The sequence below is a fragment of the Coturnix japonica genome, chromosome 26, assembly GCF_001577835.2.
Source record: "Coturnix japonica isolate 7356 chromosome 26, Coturnix japonica 2.1, whole genome shotgun sequence".
Taxonomy (NCBI): Eukaryota; Metazoa; Chordata; class Aves; order Galliformes; family Phasianidae; genus Coturnix; species Coturnix japonica.
In genome coordinates, this window is record NC_029541.1 from 2,817,520 (window position 1) to 2,843,775 (window position 26,256).

The 26,256-nt window shown below is 49.2% G+C and overlaps 3 protein-coding genes and 1 long non-coding RNA gene across 10 annotated transcripts; 1 reads left to right on the forward strand and 3 right to left on the reverse strand.

Moving 5' to 3' along the window:
• Positions 1-548: 548 nt before the first annotated feature.
• On the reverse strand, positions 549-9,719 carry PIGR (polymeric immunoglobulin receptor). The gene is made up of 11 exons (XM_015885111.1): positions 9,496-9,719; positions 5,780-5,872; positions 5,276-5,608; positions 4,673-5,002; positions 4,034-4,357; positions 3,357-3,662; positions 2,774-2,912; positions 2,136-2,254; positions 1,891-2,016; positions 1,722-1,780; positions 549-1,252 (listed from the first exon to the last, which is right to left on the reverse strand). The coding sequence occupies exons 1-11, from the start codon at positions 9,518-9,520 to the stop codon at positions 1,124-1,126; spliced, it is 1,983 nt and encodes a 660-aa protein (XP_015740597.1). The 5' UTR covers positions 9,521-9,719; the 3' UTR covers positions 549-1,123.
• Positions 7,083-19,428, forward strand: LOC107324791. 4 transcript variants are annotated; one of them, XR_004309678.1, is made up of 5 exons: positions 7,083-7,631; positions 8,751-10,396; positions 14,007-14,075; positions 14,159-14,395; positions 15,894-19,428. It is a non-coding gene; the product is annotated as an uncharacterized LOC107324791 (long non-coding RNA). The 4 variants fall into 4 exon arrangements; XR_004309679.1 differs by lacking the exon at positions 7,083-7,631 and adding an exon at positions 8,378-8,459; XR_004309680.1 differs by lacking the exon at positions 7,083-7,631 and having other exon boundaries at positions 8,603-8,844; positions 9,041-10,396.
• LOC107324775 (polymeric immunoglobulin receptor-like) lies at positions 9,535-17,539 on the reverse strand. Of its 4 annotated transcripts, none has more exons than XM_015885110.2 (9): positions 17,457-17,539; positions 15,582-15,690; positions 15,054-15,395; positions 14,577-14,906; positions 14,170-14,499; positions 13,637-13,952; positions 12,321-12,433; positions 12,054-12,177; positions 9,535-11,655 (listed from the first exon to the last, which is right to left on the reverse strand). In XM_015885110.2, exons 2-9 carry the CDS (start codon positions 15,661-15,663, stop codon positions 11,550-11,552), a joined length of 1,743 nt encoding a protein of 580 aa, XP_015740596.2. In that variant the 5' UTR covers positions 15,664-15,690; positions 17,457-17,539; the 3' UTR covers positions 9,535-11,549. The 4 variants fall into 4 exon arrangements, with proteins under 4 accessions (XP_015740596.2, XP_015740594.2, XP_015740592.2 ...); XM_015885108.2 differs by having other exon boundaries at positions 9,535-11,270; positions 11,610-11,655; positions 15,054-15,690; XM_015885106.2 differs by having other exon boundaries at positions 15,054-15,690.
• Positions 19,429-20,826: 1,398 nt separating the features above from the next.
• Positions 20,827-26,046, reverse strand: C26H1orf116 (chromosome 26 C1orf116 homolog). The gene is made up of 4 exons (XM_015885124.2): positions 25,815-26,046; positions 23,632-23,758; positions 22,576-22,753; positions 20,827-22,216 (listed from the first exon to the last, which is right to left on the reverse strand). The coding sequence occupies exons 2-4, from the start codon at positions 23,722-23,724 to the stop codon at positions 20,976-20,978; spliced, it is 1,512 nt and encodes a 503-aa protein (XP_015740610.1). The 5' UTR covers positions 23,725-23,758; positions 25,815-26,046; the 3' UTR covers positions 20,827-20,975.
• Between the last annotated feature and the right edge of the window lie 210 nt (positions 26,047-26,256).

Sequence of the window (26,256 nt, forward strand, 5' to 3'; positions counted from 1 at the left end):
GGAGAGAGAAAGGGGTTTTCTCCTGCTGGAGATTTCCAAACCACAGCATTCTCCTGCAGCTGAATTGCTGCTCAGCCCCTGGGGATGTGTTTCCTATTGCACCAGAACTGTTCATTCACTCCCAGCAACCGCAGGCAGGCACAGACCCATCCTGTCCCTGCTGCTCCCAATGCTGCTCCACGCTTCAGAGGAGAGGATGCAGTAATGCTCCTTATTCTTTATATTTTGCCACTTGCTGTCAGAGATGCACATAACCGAGGCAGAACCAGGGAACCTGAGCAGGTCAGTGCTATTGCTGCCTATCTCCTCCATTCTCTCTGCCTCTCACCACCCTGGGTGCTGCCTGGGGATGTGCAGAATTTCTTGTGTTCGGGGTGAATTGCTGCTTTTCTTTGTCACATCTCCATCCTCACTGCTCCTGCAAGGCTTTACCTGCAGGGTGTTTTGCTCTCTTCACCAGGATCTGACCTACAGGCAGCAGGGCTCACACGGCCATGCACAAATAAATTGCTTTTCTCTATTGAATAACCCACTCTGGAGGATAAGACTGGGAGACAACACTGTTTTAATTACAGCCATCGTTGCTTCTGCCTGGAGGAACACAAAACCAGCCAGGTCGTCTGACCTCTGGTGCCTATTGCTTAATCACTTAAATGGGTTGTCATATTAATTAACACCATTCTGTGCTTTCCCCGTGCTCTGCCACAGACTGAGAGCCCGCCTGGTCTGCTGAAAGCTGCTTGTATCTTTATTGGACATGAACACCCCCAGGCACTCCTGGTCTGCAGCTGCTGCCCTATGACCAGGAGAGCAGACAGGAATCAAAAGCGAAAGGCATTGCCCTAAAGGGATTTCCAGGGGAAGGGGGGAAAAAAAATAGAAATTAAAAAAGATAAGGTTTAAAAATATATATCTTGTAGTGTTCGGGAGCATTGAAGAGGGCCCTGGCTGTGCTGGGGCTCAGCCTCTATGATTCTGGTTGAATCTCTGCTCCAAGCTGAATTTAAAGACAGAAAATCAAGCGATAGCAAACAAGGGCAGCAGCAAGCACTGCAGCAGGCTGAGCTCTAGCAGTGAGCCCCATAGCAGAGCCACCCCCAATGCGTGTCCCCATCCCTCACCCTCACACTGAGCCACCCCACAGAGGAGGGGCCTCAGATGGGGCTGTGCTGTCCCCCGCAGGGCTCTGGGTGACGGTGCTGGGGGTGAGGAGTGAGGCAGAGTAGGCGAGGTCAGCATCTTCCTTGGAGTTCTGCAGGAGGGATGGAGGATATGGTGAGGGGTGATGGGCAGTGGTGGGGAGGAGGGGTGTGTGTGGAAAGTATTGCTCGTCCATAGGGTTTATGCACAAAAATTGCCTGAGTTTGTGGATTCTCAAGGCAGGAAAATAGCTGCAAAAACTATTTAGGTAAAAAGCTGGGGCTCCTGGCTTTGAGGGGGGTCTCTGTGTAGATCTGGTTCAACTCTTGGCACCTGCAACTATAGCTAACCTGTGGCTGGGGGTTTAAAAGAGATGCTCTAACCTTGTGCTGTGTGTTGGTGCATGGGCTGGAAGGGGTTACAGTCCCCCTGGGGGTTGACCTGCAGCAGGTGGGCTGACTTAGCAATGATGGAGGCACCTGGCTACAAATAGGGCCCAGGGGCTGGGGCAGCTGTTTTGGTGATGCTGTAGGGCTGCATTGGGGCTGCAGGTCAGTGTGCTTTCTCCCACCTCCCCTTACCCGTTTTGCCTTCTTTGTCTCAGCGGTGCTTTCAACGTTGACTGTGGTGGTGACAAATTCTGCACAGACAGAAAGGTAAGTGTTAGAGTGTGATGTCTCAGCAGCTGTTGGGCTTCTACAAGCCCTTTGCTGCCTTCTCCAAAGCTTGGGGTTGTGAGCAGTGCCATACCATCCCCTCCCAGCTGGGTCTCCTGGCTCTGCTTCATGCAGGGGTTGTCGTTTGCTCCGTATTCCTTTGCGTTCTCAAAGTCTGACATGCTGATGTTGGTCCTGTAGCTGCCCACTGACACCAGGTCTGCACAGGAGAAGGATTTATAGTGATACTGGGAGCACCTTCAGCCTGCACACACTAAATATGCTTCTTTTATCTTAATATTAGTGACACCTGGGGGCTTACACAGGGCAAGGACTCACCTGATCGCCTGATCTGACGGTATTTAAAGACAGCAAAAGCTGTAGCAAGGACCAAGAGCATTGCACCAACGGGGCCCAGGATTAAAGCAAGAGTGTTGGAGCCAGAGCTTTGCTCAGAGCTGGAAGAGAGGAAGGTGGAGCATTGAGCTATGAAAGGCATTTTCTTATAGTCTCATTCTGGACTGTATGGTGTACATAGATTTCCATCTACATGTCGATATAGGATGGTAAATCTGGACGTGTGTGATGTAATGCAATCAATGAACTGATCTGAGCACATCACAGGAGGATAAGTGAAGGTGTTGGATGGAGGTATTGCCCAAGCAGCTGCAGTAGCAGTTGAGTAATAAATGTGTGAAGGAAGGCTCTCTAATCTTGTCAGAAATGCTTTAAATCAACTTTCCTGTACCTGGAACTTCCAGTTATTTCCTTCTGAGATGGCGTTTACCTTATCTAGAGAGTAATTCCATGTCTTTTGCTGTGACTTTTTGCTCTTTCTGATGCTTTGAGCTTATTTCTTTGGGGAAAAAAAGATATTTTCTTCATTGCTAAACTGAGCACAGTGTGTGCAAACTGCCTGTCAACAAGAAGTTAACTTAGCAAAACTAATGCATGAGAGAGTCTGGGGAAGGACTGACCTTTCTGAGGCAGCTGCACTTTGCACCCCAGCATCGCTGTTGGCTCTGCCCCGTGGAACAGCCTCATTGGGAGCAGGAGCAGCAGCAGCATTGCTGGCTTCCAGATCCAGGAGCTCTGGGCTGATGTTGGCGGCTTTCCCTGCATGATGAAGGTAAGAAGGGTGGTGAGGTTTGAGTACCCTAAAATACTGCTCCAAAGCTGATGCTGAGCCCCTTCTTTGCTCATAGGGAACTGGGGGGCAGCTCTTCTATTCTCCATCCCACTGCTTTTGTGTCTATAATGACGAATGAGCCCCTTGGAGCTACACACAGCCCTTTGTGTGACTGATGTTGGAGGCTGCATGATTTCAAGCGATGCTATGGATTGTGAGAGCAACTATTAGTGAAGATGGGGTTGAAAATGGTGCTGGGAGGAAGTGATTATAGGACTGGAAGGGTTTTGTGAATGGGAACCAAGGCAGCCGGTCTGGGAGAGCCCACATGTGGGAGTATTTCTGTTTTGAGGTGCTGCAACCTAGTGGACAAGGAGAGGACTCTTCTCAGCTGGTTCCCCCCCCCCCGAGCTTTGATCCCTGGGACTCACCTCCATCCACCTGCAGGGACACTGCCATGGTCTCCCCATAGTGACCATTGCGCTTCACCCCACACCAATACCACCCCTGGTCCTCCACTGTCACAGGGTCGATGCTCAGGATGATTGTTTTGTTAGCAATGTCACAGTTGACATCCAGCCCTGGGTCGGAAGCAGTCAATGGGGTGCAGCCTTCTCTGCTCCACTTGCACCAATACTTCTCATAGGAGTAGTACTTGCATGTGTAGGAGCATGTCAAGTCCACTCGTGAACCCACTTGTGCTTGCAATTCCTGCTTTCCTGTTAATCCAGGCTCTCCTGTGAGGGCAAACACAGTGTGAGGCTGCAGTTAGTGGTTCAGCAGTGGGACTGGTACCCAAAGGATGAGGAGCTGCTGGAGATGGTGAACCAGGAGGTCTGACCTTGAGAGAAATTATCCCTTTATGTTACTAAATTAATGGTGGGGATCCCACATAGATGTCAGGATAAAGCTGGGGGGAGACTGTCATAATGATTTGCCTCATGACATCAGAATTTTTACTCACATCTCTTCCCAAAATGTGAGATCTACTCCATTGTGGTGGTTGGACATGATGACCTTTGAGGTCTTTTCCAACCTTAATGATTCTATGAAGCATGGTAGGTTGTCTTGTATCAAGAGAGTGGAACTGCTGCTTATGGGTTCATACCTTCTATGATCTTCAGCTCCTTTGTTGTTTTCCTCTCCCTCTGATCATCTGTCATGCACCAATAGAAGCCCTCATCATTGCTGCGCAGCTGGTTCAGGATGATGCTGAATGTGCCATTCTTTGGGTTGTCAAACATGGCCACTCGTCCTTCATAAGGACCCGGCACGAAGCCTTTGTTATCTATGATCCGAGCACAGCCTGTGGTTCTCCATTTGCACAAATACTTCAGCGAGTAACTCTTGGTTGGGTCGTAGTGACAATCGATGGTTGCTGAAGTTCCTTTTACTCCAAATATTGTCTGCTTTCCTTGTGGAGCTTTTGTACCTGGAGATGACAATGAAATGAGCAGCCTGAGCTGCCTACCTTGTTCCATGTGGCAAAGCTCAAGTACAGCCAGGGGATGCTCGGGGTGCAGATATGAGGGGACCATTCTGGCACTGTCTGAATTGACCACAAGGGTTCTGCCAGGCCTTTTCCTATCCCAAATCCTCTGATGGTTCTTTGTGCATCAGCCTTTCTCAGTTCTGGCCTCTCTGCTAAGTGAAAGGTGGTTTTAAAGTTCTCCTTGAGCAATTAATGGTGCTTCTAAAGAAAAGCAGAGGCTAAAGGGAAACAAAGCGTTGGGAACAGCTCACTCACCCTCATAGACGTGCAAATCCAGCTCCTTTGTTTCTCCATACTCTCCATAGGAGCCAACCCCACACAGGTACAGGCCAGCATCTTCCCAATCCACCTGGGTTATCGTGATGCTGAACGCACCCTCTGTGTTTTCATTGCTCAGCAGGACTCTCCCTTGGAAATCCTCATCTATTTTCCCATACGTGTCGACGATGTTGCGGCAGCCGCCCTTCTCCATCTTGCACAAGAACTTCCTCGTGCTGGCGTAATCCCCCCCGAAGTCACAGCTCATGCTCACAGAGCCATGCAGCTCCACGTAGAAGAGCTCAGCTTCTTCGGGTAAGTTTGGACCTGTGTAATCAAAGAGCTGTCAGTGTTCCCTATTGGAAGCTGGGTGATGAGCAGTCCTGCTGTGAGCACCTCTCCCTGTGTTTCAGTAGCTGAGGTTTGTCACATAGAGTGTTATAACTGACTTCTATGTCAGATTTTTGGTCAAAGAACAATACGTTCTGTATGAACATTAGTGGGGAAAAAGACCCTTGAAGCATGGAACACCCTGATCTCTTCCTGGGCAGACATCCCATGGAGCTCTATCAGAAAGGGGAAGAAAAAGGCTGTGATTACCTTCAGAAATGTCCAGGCTGACCCTGTTGGAGAGTCCTCTGCCGCTGAGCCCAATGCCACACTGGTAGGTGCCTCGATCTGCCAGGTTCAGCTGTGAGATGTTGACCAACATAACACCCTGCTCCGGGAAGTCAGTGATGGTGACTCTTCCCTTGTAGCCTTGTGCTATGAACCCGCTGGTGGATACCACAGTTGGGCAGCTCCTGGATGATTCCCTGCACCAGTATTTCCTATCATGTCTGTTCACTGTGGTGGGAGGGTAGAAGCACTTGATGCTAACAGAGCCATCAATCAGGCCATACACCTGCTGCGGTCCGAACACTGGGTTTAAGCCTGCAAGAAGAAAACCCATTGGGTGTGCATGGTCTGCAACCATGGTTGTGCAAAGGGCTGCGTGTCCTGGTGTGCTCTGAAAGATCCCAAGGCAATGGTGGGTGTGAATGGGGACCCTAAACCCTTCTCTCTCCCTTAGGAGTGTATCATCTGGTTTAACGTTGCACTTACTTGATTTGGGAGGATATCTGCTTTTTGCAGATTCAGCTGGGAGGAAGGAGAGCAGGAGGATGGATGCCAGTAAAGTCATTCTTCTTGCGTTCCCTGGAAAAGGCACGGAAACTGGTGAATGACAGCACTTGCAAAAATGATTTGTGGTCAAGTCACTTGATAATCTCTCTGCCTGGATGTTGAGAGCACTGAGGCTGTTAGAGAGAAATACAACATTTAATCACTCGTCAAGAAATTTAATAGGAAATGGGGAGCTGATATCTGTCCTTGCCTGTTTTGCTACGTGGCACTGTGACTACTTGTCCACCTTAGCACAGTAGAAGGGCTGAAGTTCACATATGGCCCAAAAGGTGCAGGGCTGGAATTCAGGGTGCCCAGAGCTGGGCTGCTCTCATGACCCTTGCCAAAGGCTAATGCCACTTGTGCTGGTTTGTTGTCCATGCAGTGAAAGAAGGGTTTGTTCCTTTGTGAGCCCGGGTGCCAAAACCGCTCCTTGGGAAAACCTGCTTGTGTAGAGCAGTTCCTGTCTGGAGCCCGTATTTAATTTCTGATCTTTGCTTCCCTGTTCTATTCAAGGACGTGGTAGAGTTGGGCCTTTTCTCCCCTTGGCTGCTGATAAAGTTGATGAGGTGCGGAGATTTAAACACTGTGGATAAGCAGAGCTGTGTAGTCCTGGTAGGACCCAAACCATGGCTTAGGGGAGCACCAAACCAGGCTTCTCATTCCCTGAAACATGCCCATAGGATGGATATTTATCGCTTTTCCCTGCTTTGATATCAGCAATGACCCAGGGAAAGACAAGACTTTTAATTCATGGTGATCTGAGTGTGCTATAGGAGTCTCCATAGTGAGCAGATGCATTTCCAGGCTGTTGATCTACCCATTAATTCTTACAAGCTATAATGAAGATGATGGATGCCAAGGAAAGTCTTTATAAACAGTCACAGGAATTTGATTTCTGGGCATCAGGTGATAGGGTTTGTTTTATTAGGGGTAATTCCCGGTAGAAGAAAAATGCCTTTGCTTCCGTGTGAAGATGAAAGGCACTCTGTTATGCTTTCTTCCTTGTATTGGGACTTTTAATTGCTCGCTGTCCACTTGTCTATGGCTAATAATTAACCCAGTGAGCATGAAAAATGCTTCTTCATACTTATCCCACATGCAGCCAGCAGGGCAAACAAACTGTGTGCTGTGGAAAGTAAACAGTGCTGCACAACACAGACCCACAGGGCTCCTGTGGCTGCTGCTGCCCTCACTGCAGGGCTGGACAAGGACAGGTCATGGGTCAGCTTTTCCCCCCTCTTAACAAGGTTTGTGTTGGCCTGATTCCTTCTCAAAGCAATTGGCTGCTGGGCAGTGAAGGGTTATGGAGGTCTCTTTAGAAATGAAGCTACACCTGTGCCCAGAAAGATGTGCCAGATTGGTCTGCACCTGGACGAGCAGAAAGGTTTTGCATCTCTATCTGAGGCCACAGCTCTGCTCAGCCTCTGCTCTGATGCTGTTGCCTTGCATCACTTGCTGAATGAATGGAGGCACATACTGTGCACAGCCACATGTTACTTAAAGTCTGGCCTGACCCATGGAGCAGGTTGCATGGAAACCCTCTACGCTGTTCTGTGTGCTCAGAGATGCTACCCAGGGCATGGCTGAGCACTGTTGGGTGCTCTGCATGAAGCAATCACAGTTGAAAGTGCTGGAGGAGAATCACTCTGAGCCCACTAATACACATCTAGGCTTCCTTTGTGCTTTCAGAGGAGTTTTGTTGCTGGATTTGCTGCCTTCAGTCAGAGGACAGGATTAAATCTCAGATCACAGCTAAGGGAAAGTGCTGCTGAGCTGCGCGGGAGTGCAAGTAAGTGGCTGTACATGCAATCTGCATTAATACTGCTCCCATGGGTGGTTCTGAGAGAGCCATTGCATCCTCGTGGGGTCTGGCATGAAGCACGAGGCTTGTGTGCTCCCTGTAGCTTCCAATAGAAGCCAAATTGGGTCACACCATGCAGGAGGGGTTGCATAGACTCCGTGTATGCCTCCATCCTTTGCATGGGACAGTGTGACATTGCTGCTCTCATCTCTGAGCTGTTCCATTGGGCTCAAGATGCAGCTGGGTTTGTTGCCTTGGTTGGTGCAGGAGTAGCACTCATTCTTTGGACTGCTGAGACCAACATTTTGCATGTAGGGACTTAATAGACTGATGTGTTAACCTGAGTGTGAGACTGTCTGGGAGGTAATTCTATGAGCTGGCCAGGAGAAGAGGAGAGGGAGCCCAGTTATTCCCACTGTGCCCCCTCCTGATACTGCAGAATTGGTTCTCTTTGGATCAGCACCAGCTGTAGGCTGGGTTTGTACTCATTTCTTGCTGTGGTGGTAGGTGGTGCTGGTGGGATTTTTTGTTTTTTTTTAGATACAACTCAAACCTTGCTTTTCTGAAGTGGAATCAAACTTTCATCTTGCGACATCAAAATTGTTGGCTCCTTCCTCTTTCCTGCCCCCGCATCACGTATTTCAAAGCTGAACAGCACAGAACTGCCAAGTGGGCTCTGCATGCTGCTCCATGAGCCCTGCTCTCCCTAGGAGGGTTGACTTGGCCACTGGGGTGGAAATGTCCTCAGATTAGATGATACAGAGGAGATCAGGTCTTGAAACTCCTTATGCAAGTGCAAGCAAGGAGCTGCCCTGAGTGGGTATGAAAAAACAGAGTTCAGTTCCCAAATTCTGCTGACTCAGCTGCAAGTTTCTCACCTGAGATACTGGTGTACTCACATGGCGCAGCTTGCAAGGGATCAACAGTATGTAATCTATTAGCCATTAACTATTGCTCTTAACAATGACCAGTGTCAAGGACATGCATTGGGATCAATGGAACATGGAGAGCTGGCTCATATGACAATTCTGCTTTGCTGTTATTCCCATAATTAAGAAACAACATACAGAATGCAGTAATATCTTTTTCTCCCTCTAATTCTTTTAGAATCAGACCCATTTATACTGGGGGTGAGCTGCATGGATGCAAACTACTGTTCATGTGATGCTGATTACCCTTTTGCTCCAGGTAAAGCTGAGAGGTGAGCACTATATTTTGGACAACAAATGAGAAAGAACGCCCAGATGATCCCCATGGTTATGGCTGAAGTTTGCGCTGAGGTGGTGCTGATGACCTGATTGGATGCTCCTTTAAGCTGTTAGATGTGCCCCCGTACTAACTTGTTGCTTTTCGGATGGGATTTGAATAGTTCACTTCTTTCTTATTTCTGTTTCTAGTCTCTTGGGCTGGAAAGTGAAACTGAGACTTCTACAAGTCTGCATTATTTCTGCATACAGATGCATTGAAAGCCCGAAAGGACTTTGTGTGGTCAGCATTTAGGTGTGCAGAAACCCACCCTTTGCTATGGTACAGTCCCAAATCCACATCCTTGTGACTGGCTCCCTGCTGCCATTCAAAAGGCTGTAATGACCGCAATAGTATTTACTAACAATTATTTCCAATCGGTGCAAAGATTGTAATGATAATTAAACTTATTTCCAGAAATAGAAGATTAGAAGTCTACCATAGAGAAGGAAGATCACATTATGAGTTGATTCTGCACTTCTGAGCTTTTTTGGAAGTAAATCAGCATCTCTTCACCAGCGAGACCTGCATGTCCATGCACAGCTGTACAGAGCTGCTACCTGGAGATGAATGAGGGAGAGGAAGACAACGAAGAAGCATTACTTACATGCCAGGTTACTTCTGCAGACCATTCTGCACTTCTTGCTTTCTCTTTGCTTCACCACTCCTGGCTTTGTGGTTGACCCCAGGACCTCCTTGTGTGTGTCTGTGTGTCTGTCCTGTCTCCTTCCAGGACACCAGGCTCGGGCAGTGCCAGCCTGTTTTAAATACTCATACTACTAGCCCTGCAATTCCACCTGTTGTGACTTAAGGGAACAGCATCCAAGCCCAAGTGAGCCCTGAGCCACGTGAGAGCAGAGCAGCCAATGTCTCTCCTGGTTCTGCTGGCACTTGGCACAGCCTCCAAGTTGCACCCTGTTGTTGTGCAACCAAGGGGGGGCTCTGGCTCAGGATGCTGCCCATGTACCTCTGCTGGCTTTGGGAAGGGATTCAGCTTGATGCCAACTGAAGGGTCTGCTTTGTGCGGACTGTGCTGGGGTCCTGTCCCTCCTTCTTCAGCATTGCACCCTGAGTCACGGCCACATTTAGCATTAAGAAGGAGAGCTTCCTTCTGCAGGGCTCACCTATTTACCCAAAATGTGACATCCCAAACCAATAGAGGAAGTGTTTGATGGGGCAAATCTGGGTGAAAACATCTTTGTCACTGGTTTTCTGCTGGTTAGCCTTGCTGATCTGCTCCCCTGCTGTGGCACGAGGGGTCCCAAGCAAGAGTTCCTTGTGAAGAGTGGGATTGTTGGAAATGGAACTGAATGAAAGCACAAAATCAGAGACAACTGAATTGTTTGTGTGGGATGAGTCATTAACCTGCTTTCCTTTATTCTAATAAGGTAATAATTATTGTTTAATTCAGGGCCACATGAAGACTTCCTCACCTGCTCATAGGGAAAGTTGAGGAGCTAGAGAAGGACAGCAGCTCTGGGGTTTGCACTTGGCCACAATAAACACAGGTGTGTTTGCTTTCTGTACACCTCCTGTTCTCAGGAGAGCCTTTTCTTTTCAGATGTCTGTGTGTCGCCTTCCCCACCACCTGTCTGGCTGCTGATGTGCACAGAGATGTGCTTGGAAGGAGCTGGAAATGGTGGCACAACTGTAGGCAGAGGAACCCTGGTTGAAAGCAGCTGGTGAGGACCTGCAGCCACTTGGGCACCTTGGACAGGAGGCAGTTCCTGATGGACTAACAGCTGCTTTATCCAAACCTCTGTCTTTGCCCTTGAAGTTTTACCAGAAACTGATCCTTTGTCTCTGAACAAGATGGAGTTACGCAAATATATTTGCTTTAACAGACAAGGAAACGTCGTCTTGCCAAGTCACAGGTGCCAAAGCACTTTGGCATCTCCAGAACACAAACAACCCTTGCTTTGCTTTGCTTTTTTTTTTCCAGGCTGAAGTATGGCACGTAGTCTGGGCTGCTGCTGGGCTGAAATCTTTGGTGTTGGACTGAAGTCCGACATGGTTTGTGCTTTGCAAAACAAATCCTTAAGGATGAAGATACTCAAAAGTAAGACCTGTAGCCCTGAGGATCCTTCCATTCCGTGCCCAGCTCCCCATTAGGGTGCTTTACTCTACAGGAGACAGCCAGGTCCGCATACAGGAACAGCATGGCTAATTGCCTCATTTAGTTCTCTACAAACTACACAGCAAGGCATTTGGCTGCAGAATGGGGAGGAAGAAAGAAGTACTGCTTGCTTCGAGGTTATAGCTGTGCCTTGCCTTTCAATAAAGAAGCTTCTGAGCTCATGTACATCGTGCTCTGAGAAGAAGGGGGGCCTGTCTGGATTCCCATCATTCATGTTGGAAAGAGTATTTTTCACTGAAGGATTCCTGTGAAAAGAGGGAAAAGCACGTAAGCATCCACACACTGGTGTGTTCCAGAGGGCACAAGTTGTCACGACCAATTTCCCTTTGCAACAGTCTGCCTCTGAAATATTAACAGCTGCTTATAGCATCGGAGAGCTGGGATGTAAGAGCACCGTGATGGGAACAGGAAAATGCCATCATTAAACTACTTGAATCACTGTGACAGTCATTTGGATGTTATTTTTGTGATGGAGAAGTGTCACTATAAATCTCCATGCTTGGAAATGTCTCCATGGGTGTTTTCTACAGCAGTGTTACCAGTCCTCCATTGGTTTTATATGCTACCCAACAGAAGATACTTACACACAACCTGGTCTGCCCGAACCTTCCAAGGAGAGCACGTATTATCCTGTATATGTGGGGCAGAAAAAAATGGTATGATTGCAACACTGATCAAGGATTGCTTCTACATAATACTGCAAGAGGTTGCAAGCAATTAGATTTTGTTGGAACAAGCAAGCAGGAAGAGCGATAACGCGTTCAGAATGCGTCAGCAAGAGTTGTAATCGCCACTGAAATAAATTTATAGGCCTTGTATAGGATTTAATCAAATTATTTTGAAGATTATGGCTTTTAATGATTCTTGGTAAAGGATAAAGGCGGCAGTTCCAGGAGTGTGAACTCAACATTTGTCTTGCAGGGATGTTTTACATGCTGAGCTGCTGCATGGCTACCTTAATATCTGTTTTGGGACTCTCCTTTTAAGGCAGCTGGCATTTGCAGCATGAATTGCAAGAAAACACCCACCGATGTCTGCCTGACTCTGCCTTGCATCCATTGGTGTTGTCTGGGCTGCTGAGTTCCTCCATCCTTTGCTCCTCTGTGGGACTCAGCACAGCTTCTGTCTGTCTCAGGGTGCTTCTTCCTTCTCCTGATTTAGATACACGTATGTGGGGGAGTGAGATGTTCTTCCATCCCAACACAGCCCTTCAACATTCTGCTCCCCGAGAATGCAAGCAAAGCCCTTCCAGAAGAAACAGCTGTAACGCAAAAGGTGTTTCCTGGCCAACTTACCCATCTCCTTACAAAGCTTTATTTTGGTAAGGATGAGAGCAGTGGTTATGATGAAAATCAGCAAGACCAGAGCTGGTATCACAATGGAGAGCAGAGAGAATCCACCTGATGAGCTGGAAAGAAGAACCATCAGAACTAAATAGGATTCATAATCAGTTACCGGGTGGGTGAATGCAGGCTGCAGGTTTTATAGCAAATAGCCTGATTGACTCAAAGGAGAACAGTCAACAAAGTCAAGCAAGACTTGAAGTCATTTGATCTGGAGTTTGGCTTATGAGGAAGTAATTTCTACAGCTACCTCTGCTCTACCACACAGGGTTTGTGCTGCACATTGACTTATCCTTCCCAAAAGGAAAAGGAGCTATTTCTACCATGCAAATTCCCAAGCAAGCTTCAGGCTCCCTCTGTGAGCTCTTGTAGGCTCTCATGCTGTTACAGGGCATCTACATGCTGTCTCCTTACAAAAAACACCATAAGCATTATCAGTGTTGTACACGCAGATAGTGAAGAATCCAACCCTTTATACAGGGTTGTGAATTGAGGTTGGCAACATGCTCTTTTTGGCCTGAAGGAGGCTGCAGGGGATGGAGTGATGGTGCTTTTTATGCAGGCTCCAAGGTGAGCTGGGTTGCTGCTGGAGATGTTGAGATGGATTTGTGGACTTTGTGGTTTTTCTTCAGTTACGACTGATACCGCAGTATCTGATGTGCCTGTGCCAGCTATGCAAATCATCCAGTGCTGGATGGTGCCATAGGTGGGGGTTTGAAGGGTCCAAAAGTTCATGGCTGTCCTGGTCCTCGTTAGCAGGAAGCACAGGAGCTTAAAATCACCAGGTGAGCAGCACGGATTTTGGTAGAGAAGTGCTATGAAGTAACTACAGGCTAAAATAGCTCCTGGTCTTATGTTTAACCTCATCCAAAGATAGATCCTTATGCAATGCACCCAAACACCGTACTGTTCCTGGCTGCCTATAATGACTGGGATAAGGTGTGCAGCGAGACAGCTACTGATTCACCAGCACTATTGCTCAAGCCTGCTGTTGCTTAATGGCCTGTCTCCATTCTAACCAAAGGAAAACAGGCAGAAACACATCTATTGGCTCTGGTGTCTGACCTACAGGAGTGACCAGCATCAAAAATTCAAGACAAGTTCAAAGACCCACACCACAGATGGACATGAGATATGTTTGCCTACTGCTCTTCTAATTACTCCTCTCTCCTATTGGAGTTTATAATCTGCATAGAGCGCAGGGAAACTGGGCAGACAGGAGCAAAGCACTAAGGTTGTGCCTATAGGAAAGGTGGCCATGAACTTACTTATGGCTGTAGGTCTCACTGCGGGAGGTCACAAAGGTGCTGGAAGGGAGAACTGGTGGATGGGAGCTGGTGCCCTCAGTGCTGGTGCCCATGTTGGATGCCATCTTCGTGGTGTGCCTCAGCCCAGTGGTGTCTGTTGGCCCCACAGAGTATGTCAGCCCAATGGTGTTTGTTGGTCCCATGGTGTCTGTTGGTCCCATGGTGTATATTGGCCATGTGGTGCTCCTCTGTGCCACTATATGGTTGGAAGATGACCTTAATGGCAAAGTGGAGTTCACAGAATTGTGCCTTGCTGGGTTTTGTGGAGTGAAGTTTTCTGCAAAGAAAATGGTTTGGGCACTTAAATATTCATCTTTTTCTTTTATTCCAGAGTTGCTAGTGATTTGCACATCTCACTTCACATCTGCTGATGGAAAAAAACCTGACATCATGTCCAAAGGTGAGTATTTGAAGGGGGTGTCCATAAAGGGATATGGGGGAAGAGTGATTAACAAAATGGAAAGGATTGATTTGTGTTTCCAGCCATCACCTACCCTTCTCGATGCTCAGTTTCATGGAGGTCGTGTGCTCCTCATGCCCGTTCCTGGCCACACACCAGTACCACCCTGCATCCTCCTCTTGCAGTTGGCTCATCACTACGGTGTAGTTCCCACTGTCCTGCTCGCTGCTGCTGATCCATGTGCGTCCTTTGTAAGACTCGTGCACAAACCCATCTGTGTCCACCAGCAGGGAACAGCTGGCTTCCCTCCACCTGCACAGGTACTTGGTGGTGTAGCTGCCTGCAGGGTCGTGGTGGCATTTGAAGGACAGTGATCCCCCCACCCTGCCATGCAGAAACTTCGCCCTCCGTGGCTGGGCAGGGACTGTGGATAGGAGAAGTCATGGTGGTGTTTGATGTGGCTGCAATGGGGTAAAGCAGCCCCCAGAAGCCCCTTCCTACCTGTGGTCACCTGCAGGGCCATCAGCTGCCAGCTGTCCCAGTCAGCTGGGCTGCCCATCCCACACTTGTACAGCCCTGCATCTTCCAGCCTTAAATCATTTATCAGCACTTTGAATGCTCCAGAGCTCTCCTGAGGGGTAATACAGATCCGTCCCTCATAGCTCTTCCTCACGTAGCCATTGGTGTCTGCAATGAGGATGCAGCTGCTTCTCCCCACTCTGCACCACAGCCTCCTGGTGCTCCCATGGCTGTCCCCAGGTGGGCAGGGGACGGTGACAGAACCACGGAGCTCCCCAAGGAACATCTTGATTGGACTCTGTGTGTCCACACCTGCAGGAACAGAGTGAGTGCCACCACTGTATCTGTTTGCTTGTCACCTCCTTCTACATTGGTGTTTTGGTGGGTTTTATGCCCACAACTGCTTAAAGCAATGGGTAGCACAGGGGACCTGACCCCCTCCCTGTCCCATCACTGTACCTGCTGATACTGTCAGGTTCAGGCTGACAAACAGGTCCCTGTTGGTGGGGCCGATGCCACAGCGGTAGGACCCTGTGTCACTTGTCTTCAGCTGTGTCATTGTCACCATGAAGGTGCCGTTCTGGGGGACATCCTCCAGGGCCACTCGGCCCATGTAGTCTTTTGAGATGAAGTCGGTGGTGGAGATGATGGTGTAGCAAACCCCATCTCTGCCCTTTTTACACCAGAACTTTCTGTCGTGCTTGTTGGCTGGGGTGATGGAGTAGAAGCACTGGTGGGTGACGGACCTTCCAACTGCACCTGTCAAAAACCTGGGCCCATAGAAAGTGCTTGAGGCTGGTTCTTTGGGGAAGGAGGGAAGAAATGCATTAGTTAGTGAACATCCCCATGGATGGGGAACCTTACCATCCCAAGCAGGGTGACACAGGCAAAGCTCCATCAGCCCTGGCCATCCTGCTCCGTAGTGATGGGGAGCAGCAAAACTCCAGCAGGAACCTTTGGTGTCTGCAGAGTTTCCTGTTGACTCACCTTGCAGCAAAGCCACAAAGAGGAGGAGAACCTCCATGTTTGCCCTTCTCGAATGTTCTCTTGGCAAACTTCCGAATGTCATTTCGGTTACTGGCTTTTGCTGGTGTCCCTGTGAGCAAACAGAAAGGAGATTGTGGTTTGGATCTGCAGAGCTGAGCAGCTCCAAAAAGGTGCACACAGAGAGTTTGAGGATGGCAGTGATGATTACCAAGCCCAGCTGCAGCCATGACCCATAGCACATCACTGTGTCTTGTCCAGAACCTCTGCAGCCCAACCTGGGGGCTCCAGCTTATCTTCTCTGTTTTTTTTCAGTGCAAAACACAATAGCAATGGCTGCAGTTCCTGGGAATCCAAGCAGCATGTCTTACGCCCCTCCTGGTAAGGTGCAATTATCTTTCTAGCCTTATTTTACTTAGCTGTAACTTCACTTCTTGCAGAAAACCTTTGGGCTGAGCGCTGTTATCCATTTCCAGATTTCAGCAGAAGTGATGTTTGAGTGTTTAGGAGGGGAATTACTTCCTTGTGCGAGTTAAAAATTGACTTTTAATTACTGGAATTTCATCCTATGGAGTCCCAACTAAAATTCTTTGAGATTTACTTGACCCACACCGCGATTCAAGCCTGAAGTTGGCACAAACCAATTGATTTATTTCATCCTTGCTAACTCACTGAGCTAACTTCAAAGCATTTTGGAGACAGGAATAAGGAAATGGCTGCTCTTTTAATGCCTTATTCCCAGCCGTGGGGCTGAGCCCTGGCAGCAGCATACGCAATAAATGCCTCTGGATGTGGGTTTGGTCCATGCAGCAGCTCACTCTAAGGGCCTTGCATGCCTTGCACACTTTGCATACCTTGCATTGGGATTATGTGCATCTCTCCTGTAGCACCCCAGCTGTGGGGCTTACAAACCCAGCTCAGAGCCAGCTCTCAACCCCAGTTGCCTTTCTGCTGATGGGAAGTGTGGCTGGGACAGCAGAAATGTGCTCTTCCCTTTTCGGTGCAGGCAGAAGCGCTGTGGTGGTGCAGCTGGCCCTGCATCCTCTTTGGGCAGTTCCCCTTGTTTTTCTTCTCCCCCCATGTATCAGGCAGTGGGTGCAGTTCTGGCATCCCAAAATTAATGAAGAAGTCACCAGTTTTGCCATCATTGAGCTGGCCCTGCTGCTGATTACTCAAGTTAGCATTCCAACAAGGCTTTCTTCCTATATCATACATTATGTGCTGGCACTAAGTTGCTAAGTTCTTCCTGGCATTAGTCCATTAGTGTCTGGATGTGAAGTGTCTGCAGGCTGCTGTAGCTCCGTGCCTCCATAGGGGTGGGTGCAATGCTTGCACAATCACCCAGCTGCAACCTTTTGGGATCCCGTACAACAGCTTCAAAGCCCCACACGTTCACATTTCCCACCCTGAAGCAACAAGCAGGGTGTCAGCACAGGGCTGGCGAATGCCTGGGCTGTGCCTTCCAGGACCGCCATGAAAAGGCTAATTAAGAAGTAGATCTCACTTCTTCCAAGTCCAATTACCTTGAGCAACTCCAGCTGAGTGCCAGCCATGCGCATCCCGCTTGCATCTCTCCATGTACACAAGAACCTGTCTCATCTACCTCATGTTTTTCCTTCAAATGCAATAATCCCATTGATGGCTTTGAGGAGAGGAAAGAAAGGATGATGATAGCTCTAAAAGCAATGGCAGGTTTAAGCAGAAATGGGTTATGCCAATCTTCCTGCACTAAGATAAGAACCCCACATTGCACATCTATTGCATATTGCCATCCATCCTTTGCAAAGTGAAGTTCATCAGAGCAGTACATGCTGCTGCTGTATGATAGCACTGCACCCTCTTTGATACTAACTACAGGGCAAAGTGAGGATCACCCACCTTAAGATAGGATGCTTCTGCTCCTGGTCTGCAGCTCTGCAGGTCTCTGCTCAGCTCTTGATGTTTAATTATTTAATGTAAGTCAATAACAGTTCTGCTGTCTTGAGGTTCAGCAAGTTGGAGACAGGCAGAGTGATGACAGAAGTAGGAGAAATGACAGTGATGTACTGAATGTGGAACCTGAAGAGTGCTCCTTTTTAGCCATTTAATGATGTGGGCGACATGGAAAGGAAACCAATGAAGAAGCCAGGAGCAGAAACAGCACAGTTTGAGAGGAATTCCCCAGTGCTAAAGACAACACATAAAGATGTAACACTAAGGAATGGCTTTTAATTGCTAGCATTGAAATGCTCCTTGCTGGGAAGGTGGAACTTAACATCAAGACAGGATGTTGTGTGTGTTTCAACTCACTTCTGCAGCCTGAGCCACCCTAATGCTCATCCTCTGGCTCCATGCTCTCAAAGATTCCAAGGCAAAAGTCTGTTTTCTGCCTCAACATTCATTCAGGTTTCTCACTGCAGCAAGCCCAGCTCTACAGTGTTAAAGGCTGCACTGCTGCGCTGTGATTTCCAGGTAGTTATAATTACTTTAATAGAGGGAAATTATATTGGATCATTGCAACATGGCCTGATTAAACCAAATTGACAATCAGCTACAGAGATCAAAGTTGAGAAATCAAAGCAGCGTGTCTTTAAGGCACGTGGACTTCACTTGAGAGCATCTCTGTGCCCTCTTGTCATTTCATAGTGATTAATTTCTCTCTGTATTTAATTGCTGCATTTTAACTGCTGTGCATTTGAAGCTGGTTGGGTTGCCTCGTCTCTGGAAAGGCAGAAGTGTGCATAGCAACAGTTGTGATGTTGTGATGGGACTTTGCTCTGTTTTTCCTTCAAATAAAGATGATGGATTGAAGCAGTCAATGCACAGCAGGGCTGGAAACGCCTCGGGTTGGTCCTGCCCTCCCCATCCCCCATAGACATTGTAGGACATCAGGCTCCATGTGAGAGCAGCAGGTGGTTTGGAGCTCATAGCAAAGCCAATAGATGGGACTTACTGTCAAGCTTTGCTCTTTGCAGTGTGCCAGGGTGCAAAGGTTGGGCTCTCCAACTTGTGGGGCACAGGAATGCTTGGAAGCCTCATGTCCTGCTTTTTGATCACTTTAGATTCTCCCTGGATGAAGCTGTATCTGTTTCCAGCCGTTTTGCTTTCTTTATCATTATCTGATGACTTGAATTGCAGTCATTTTGTTGCCTTGTCCCAAACTTGTGCAATAACCAGCTCCCAACACTGATTCAGCTTCAGTTCTATCAGTCTCCCTAAGGACCTCTATTTGTTTGGGTTTGATATTGATGTTGATAGCAAAACAATCGGATTGCAATAAAATGTGGCTCATAAAACTGAAGGTGGGAAACAATTCCGTGCTGCAGGTGAGAACCAGAACTCCTTGGCATGCAGGAAGTCACAACCCGAGCTCAGGGGGGCCTGGATGGCAGCTGAGATCTCTAACACAGCTAATGGAGCAGCAATGAGCCCACAGGACCCCATGAGCTGTCACTGGGGTAAGAATTGATGCCTAAGGGTGAGCAGAGAACTCAGCTCAGGAGATGCCCCAAAGGGTCTGAGCTGTGTTGGTGCCTCAGTCCAGGAAGCACTCAGCATGCTCAAAGGTTGCTCTCATAACTGTTTTATTGCTGTCGATAAGACAAAGCCTCCCTACTTCCACGCCGACGTTAATAATTCATTTTAACTGTGGCACTGGGTTAATTCCCCCCGCATCTCGCTTTCTCTGGCTGTTTCCTAACCGTTCCTTCGCTATCTGCTTGACCTCAATGTGAGGACAACATCACAGTGCTATGGGAGCTGTGCTCCTGCCCTTCGGGATGGATGCGGGAGGAGTGGACCAGGTTTGATCATCATCACTGTGTGTCATGTACTGCCACCGCGTGTCGCTGCCGCGGAGCTGCCACCGCAGCACGATCTGCAGTTTCCCTTCCCCATCCATCACCAGGATGCTCATGCTGGTGCATTGAATGCTGTAGTCACCTTGCTGGTGGGGACTAAAGCATGGGTGACAAAACCTGGTGACCTGCCACCAAAACAGCCTGGCATCCCATGGGCTCCTTACAAAAGGTAAGGAGAAGGATTTCTAGTATGCAAGGCTGCAGCAGCATGACAGCCCCATGGTAGGGATGGGGACTATGTCCCTGCTGTCCACACATTGCAATCCATCTGCAGCTGTGCCTGCATTAGGAGTGAGCTCCGGCTGCTGCAGCGTGAGACCGAAGGCATCAGGGTTGCTGTTGGATGAGCTTGAGTTACCTCGAGCTGGGTAACCCATCCTGAGTCACCCTGATGAGCAGTGGGGTGGCAAGATGCTTTGGGTGGAGGCTGGTTGCTTTTGACCTGGGTGATTTGGAGGGTTAGTAACACAATGATAGCAGTGAGCTGCTCCCTTTGCTCACCTAGGTATGTGGTCCCCAGCTGTACCAGGCTGATCCCAGCTCATCAAGCAGGGACACCTGAACTCCACACCTCCTTGAGATGAAAAAGGAGAGAAATAGAGCAGCACTGGGAGAAAGAAGGGATATTTTCTCCTGTGACTAAACAAGAGCTGGCTCTCAGATAATTGACAGAACTAGCTCCTTTGAGCTATGCTTGCTTTAATGTACCATGGATGGGTATCATACTGGGTTCCCAGCGTGTTTTCCCAGTGTACAGTTGTGAAGGTGCTGTCAGAGCTGTTGTGGATAAATGAGAACAACAACCTGTGCTTGTTTTGCAGTGCCCATTGGAGTTAATGATTAAATAGCAGCTATTGCAACAACTCAGGTATGCTATCACTGTACATGAAACCCTCTGTAAGGAGCAGCAATAACCCATTCTGTCTCCTACTGAGCTTAGATTTTAAGAGCAGGAATGAGGGAAGTTGTTTGAGTTTGGTTCTGATATATCAGGTAGGTTTGCATCACTGGTAAGTAAAGCAAAATGTACCACAAGCAGAGAAAAATGTGTTCATTTGGATGCTGCAGAGCTCTTGAGTGCATTTGGTGCAGCTTGACTTTATATCTGCTCTGTATCAGCTTCCCACACTGAAGCACATGGAAACCATAGTCATGAGGGTTTGGGATCAGAACATATCAAAGCACTGCTCCTGAATTTGATCCTTGTAATGAAAGATGTGCTGTAAGAGTGTCTTTAATTGAGCCAGCAGCAACAGACTCAAGCAGACGTGGAAATGACATGTCTGAGCGTAGAGGGATGGATAGTTAAGAAGTGGATACACAGCCTATGCAAAAAGTAATGCTGAGTGTTTGGGTCTTTACAAACATTGCTGTGATGTGTAAACACATATCTCGCCGTGTACAAAACATCCTATACAAGTGGCATTGCTTTATTAGTCACCGAGCGACTCCAGGAGCATCAGGCTCTGTGTCTGCCCCCTAAGCTGTCCCAGCAGCAGCTGCTCATCCAGCAGAGCCACACAGGGATGCAGGCTGTGCTCCTCGTGCTCACCCAGCACTATTCCTTCAGCAGACCAAGCTTCCGCAGGGCCTCACGCCGGTGTTCCTCTGTTGAACCCTTAGGGGAAATCTTCACGCTGACACAGGAGCGGGGCGGCCGGGGGAAGCTGGGCAGTGGGTTCGACCTTCTCTTGCTGCTCTTCTCCACCTCGGTGGGCTCTTTCAGTGCAGCAAAGTCCTTCCCTGCTCCAAGGGATGCTGGCCGCGGTCTGCTGCTGCGGAGGAAGCTGGGTGCCAGCCTCTCAATGAAGGACATTTTGCCCAGTGACCCGCTGCCCTTGACACTTGGTTCCTTGGCCATGCAGCTGCCCAGCCCCACACCGGAGCGCTCTAGGGTGTTGGATTTGAAGTTCATGGCCCGTCCTGCTGGGGCTGTGCTCGGTGCTGCCTGCCCCCGGTCGCAGGGAGGTGGCACAGGGCTGGGCTGGGTGCAAGGCTCATGCAGGTCTTGTGGCAGCCCCAGCTTCTCCAGTGCCTCCCTCCGGGCCTTTTCCCTCTCCTTGGGGTCAAGCTGCCCTGAATTCTGCTTTTCTGCAGCAGTGTCTCCAGCAGAGCCTGCAGGTGATGGCGGTGGTACCTTCACCTTCTGGCCGGGCTCTGCAACAAGAGGAACTGGGCTGGCTTTGCTGGTTCTCAGGATAATGTTTGGTGGCAGTTTGCGTGGTTTGGGGGCTGTGGGAGGCCCACGTTTGGTGTCAGGGTCCTGTGGGACCTCCTGTGCCGCTGGGTGATCCGGTTGGCCCCGAGGAAGTGCTGAGCTCTCCTGGCCCATCTCTCGGTGTGGCAGTGGTGTAGGACTGGGGACAGCCACCATCCCCAGGGCTGGACGGGGCCGTGTCCAGCTCTCCTCTGCATTTTCTTTCCAGGCATCTGAGCTGTTGCTTCTTGGCTGCTCTGCATGGCTCTCCTGGTTGTCCTGGAAGGGAGCTGGAGGTGGGATGATCATGGATCTCACCTCTCTTCTCACGTTAGCTTGGCCAAGCCTGCCCTCCTTGCCCATCTCCTGTGGAGATTTACCCGGTGGCACAGGGTCCTGCACAGTGTGTGCATCTGATTTGCCATCAGCTCTGTTTGCTCTTTGTGCATTTGATGCACTGATGTTCCTCGGAAGGCTGTGGTAGCCTGGGCTTGGTGCCATTGCTGGAGATGAGCTTGGGAAGCCAGAGGAGCCCTCAGTGCCTTTCTGGTTGGCTGCATGCTGCTGAGCTGTGCTTCCAGGAGGAGCCCTCTTCTCCAAATCTAGGCAGAGAGAGGTGAGAAGTCATGCACCGTGCTGCACATGCACAAAGGATATCTTGTCATTTACAGCATGCTTCTTCATATCTGGTAATGACAAGCAGAGAAGCTCTGCCCAGCAGTTCTTTTTGCCTCATTAGATAGCTGATAGCAGCTCCTACATGCAGCAACTGGGAGAACGCAGCCGGTGCCCTATATATCCCACCACACACATCCTCCTCTCACCCATGGAGTGATGAAAGCCATCTGGATTTTGCTTACCAAGTGAATAAAACTGGGGCAACATTCCCTCCCTGCCTGCCAAGGAAGCTCAACCCAGTGTGGAAATGCTTTACAAACAGGGCTGGAGCTTCCCAGCTTACCTTGAGGAGCAGAGTCTTTCTTCAGCCTTGCCCTGGGCAGCCGGGTGGCTTCTGCATAGTCAGTCTCATCAGTGGAAACTCCACTATCTGCTTCTGCATCCAGCGAGCCGATGGTTTCTTCTAAGAACATCAAGCACTCCTTCTCTTCCACAGATAAGTAGTCATAGCTGTTATCGCTCTGAGAATAGAGAAAAGAAGGAAAGCACTGATAGGAACTACAGGTCTGCTTGTTCTCCTGTTAACATCACAGCTTTGAAAGGAACACAGCGAGATCCTGTTTAATTTTTGTTCCATTTCAAGCATGGTGAGATACGATCACTGTGGAAATGCCAAGTCAAAGTGCAACGTGTAACATACATCATTAAAAAGCTGAAGTGCAGAAAAGGATGGAGCGTGTGTCAGATCAACAAACATAGGGGAGAAATTGTTTCAGGTGGAGTTGTTTTGCAGAGAGGCACCTACCCAAGCCTTGCACCATGTAATACTGCAACCAGTTTGTCCGTCCCTAATAAATTTTAGAGGGTTTGGTTCTGGTTTGCAATACATCAAATGGGAAACCTGCCCAGGACTGAGCACTGTCCTAGCACATATCAATTATGCTTCAAGTCAGACAGGATGTAATTAGGCCATCAATCTTGGAATCAGTGTTTGGAGACAAACAAGTTTTAAGGAACAGATAATGAAAAATTGCACATCTACACCCATAGTCCCAGCTCATCTCCACCTTAACTCCTAAACCCATCTCTTGTCAGCCGGGGAGGAGCACAGCTCGATGTCTTCTACATTGCAGTCACTCTTGTTGGAGCCACTGTGACCCAGTTACCCTAGTGCTGGGACAACCTGCCCTGCCCCTGGGCTGTGCCAAGGGCTCCTTCAGTTTGGTGTTATTCCTTGAAGAAACCAAGCAGTGAGTTTGATTGCTACCACGGAGGTGTTTTAGGGTCAGGATCTGTGTGGTCCTTGTGCTGCCACAGCACTTTCGAGCAGAAATCCAACCAGAATCTCATGCTGAAGGTTGTGAGCCATGCCTGGGCTGAGCGCAATGGGACGACTTACCCGTTGTGAGTGGTTGGAGGCTGTGCTGACCATGCTGTCACAGCTGTCTGAGTTGCAGGCAGCCATACCCAGCCCCAGGTCTTTCCCAGGCATGTCACGGGCTGCAGTGTGGGCTGGGACAGCAGGGCTGGAGAAGGAGAGAGATGTGTTAGGCTGCAGGGCTATTGCATGCAAACGTTTGTGCTCTTAGGCTGCTCCTAGTATGGAGAAGGCATTTCTGAAAGCACCTCTGAGGGAGGGTCCACAGGATCCCACACAAGCCAGTTACACTCAGCATGCACAGCGAACAGAGCTTCACCCCCTGGGGAAAAGACCAAGTAACCTACAGAAGCCATCATTACTTCTATCTATAAAAGCATTAATCTTCCAAAAGCGACTGACACCGCCAATTATCTGCTTTCTTTGCTTGCACCGCCCATTCTTTGGGAGATGAGAGCTGGGTTGCAGAGCCCAGCAAACAAACGCCCTCCCCAACACACACAGGCCCACGCGGGAGCAGTTGTTTGCAGGCAGACAGAGGAGCTCTTTGTGCTGCAACCTGGCCACGGGAGCACACTGCTGCTTTTCTTGGTAGCAGGATCAGGGTATTAGATCTGGTGATAAGCGAGCAGAACTGGCTGCTTGTTAAGACACTCAGACCCTGAAGGAATTCTTTTGTAATTGGGATATGCCGCAAAAATCAGATTTCACCGCCCACAACCTGGAAGATCCAATGCTTGCGCTCAGGAGGAACTCAGCGCTTCAGGTTTGGGTTTTGCAGTATTTACTACCCAAATTACAGCTGAGGAAGCAGTGTCTTTGGAGCAGCATTACCCCCACTTCTTTGAGTTTGGAGAAGCTTATAGCCAGAGCTGTTTGCTCTGAGGCTGAGGACTTTCAGCCTTCCCAAGCTGCCTAACATTGCTGCTCACGCCATTTGCAATTGCAGCAAGAGCCCCAGCAGGACCCCCAGGATTGCTGCAATGTTCTGCACTGCTTCCTACCCACTGCACAAACCCGAGGGAACAAAACAGGGAAGCGAAAGTCTTGCTTGAACTTGATGCTGGAGCATTGTCCTCTGTGCAACACCCCAGCTGCAAAGCAAGCAGACCCAAGCAGGGAAAACCACACGGGGGTCTCCGGGTTGATTCTTGGTGGTCAGAACTGATCTGAGCAGCCCTTTCCTTTAAACAGCATGAGAGAGAGGAGGCAAAGTTCAGCAGGGAGCGTCAGGAGCCGGGCAGGAACAAGGGGCTCATTCTGCTGTGTGCTGTTCTTAGAGGAGATTATGGTTCTGACACATTCATCCGATTCGGGACAGGGAAAGAGGAAACCAACCCTGAATAAAATCTCAGGTTTTATGGTTCAGAAGGATTTTGCAGTTCCCTCCGTATAAAAAACCAACAGGTCAGCCACAGACTAAACAGTCAACCGAGTGTTTGAATTAAAAAGATACTTGACAAGGTGTTTCTCGATCATGTATTCTCCCACTAAAAAAGGTTTTCCAAGAGGCCACTTTTTATTTGGAACACAAAACTCGCTGGGGCAGCTTTTGCAACAGCTGCTGTAACTGTCCTGTGCAAAGCTTGCCGAGCCCTCAGACATCAAAGAGCTGCTGGGTAGCAATTAATGCTAATTGCTTTATTTGAAGAGGCTACTTTCTTCTAATCCCAGCTCTGACTACCAGAGCTCTATCGCAGCTCTCCAGCAGCGCTCATCCATATCAGTGCATTTTGCAGCTGTACCCTGATGCCCTACACCCTCTTGCAAAGGGGCCCCATCCTAAAACACAAAGAGCACAGGGAAACAGAGCACAAGCAGCCCCTGGCCTCTCCATACAGTGAGACAGATCCCACCCCAGGGTGAAAGAAGGCGATGGCGCAGTTCTCCAGTTCCTCCTCTTTAAACAAACAGGGCGCACAGTTCAGTTTTAAGAGCTGAGTTTGCTGTCCTGAGAACAAGTTTTACCGGTGTCCCCCAGCTCCCCAGCACCACTTTCATCCCCCCCTCCCCCCAATCCCCATCCTGGTGCCGCTCAATGCGTCAGCTCCACCACTCTTTCTCCTTCCAAAGTCCCCTATATGAAGGCACCACAGCCCCATACCCCAGGCAGAGACACTCAGCTCTTCACCACAACCACATTCAGCAAGAAAAGCAGAGAGAGCAGGAAAGAATAAAGATTTTTGCTCTTTTTTTTTTTTTACCAGGATATCCGACGTCCCCCGGTGCCCAAATCCTCGTCCTGCCTGCGTCTATCCCAGGACGTCTTTGCTTTTCTGCGCTAACCAAACACAGGCGGGTTACACATTAACTCCCAGCAGAGATAAGGCTGCACAGGCAGCAGCCTGCCCGTCACCTGCAGCACACTCAAGACCCGCTCATCCCAACCGGAGCATGTTGAGCTCCTTCTTGCACTTGGGTTGGGGTCAGGGTGCAGCACAGCCCCTGCTTTACCCAGCTGTGCAGCTCAGCACAGGGTGCCCAGGGGGGCAGAGCTTGGTGAGCGGCTGCGGGCTCCCGGCACCACCCATCGCCCTCCCTTCCTGGCCTCAACATGGGTTTCACTGGAGACTCCTTAATCCAACATCCTGTTCTGCAGCATAGTTGCTCGCTGACATCTGGAGGCCCTGACCAAAACGCCCTGTT